This window comes from Penaeus monodon, chromosome 21 (genome assembly GCF_015228065.2).
Source record: "Penaeus monodon isolate SGIC_2016 chromosome 21, NSTDA_Pmon_1, whole genome shotgun sequence".
Lineage (NCBI taxonomy): Eukaryota > Metazoa > Arthropoda > Malacostraca > Decapoda > Penaeidae > Penaeus > Penaeus monodon.
The window spans coordinates 7,639,715-7,639,969 of NC_051406.1; the positions used below are offsets into that span (position 1 = coordinate 7,639,715).

Consider the following 255-nt stretch of genomic DNA (forward strand, 5'->3'; position numbering starts at 1 on the left):
AACAATTACACCCCCCCCCCGAAAAAAACTAGTCACAAACAACTCATATACGACAAAGAACAATTTTCCCAACAGATAATCCCAGCCTTCTCATGGTAACTTTTCCCTGACGTGGCAGGTACAGCGGATCGAAGAGCAAGGAGTACACCATTAACACAGCCAACAGGATATACGTGGACCAAAGCTTATCCCTCAACGAATGCTTGAAGGAAGCTCTCCCCGACGAAATCAAGAATATCAATTTTGCACAGGTAT

At 44.3% G+C, this 255-nt stretch overlaps 1 protein-coding gene across 3 annotated transcripts in view; it reads left to right on the top strand.

Annotated features, from left to right (window-relative positions):
- Positions 1 to 255, top strand: part of LOC119586150 (leukocyte elastase inhibitor-like) — a 3,961-nt gene that overhangs the window by 963 nt on the left and 2,743 nt on the right. For all 3 annotated transcript variants that reach the window (XM_037934843.1, XM_037934847.1, XM_037934844.1), the window contains exon 3: positions 119 to 251. In XM_037934843.1, coding sequence (XP_037790771.1) covers positions 119 to 251 — 133 coding nt within the window. The remainder of the gene's footprint in view (positions 1 to 118; positions 252 to 255) is intronic.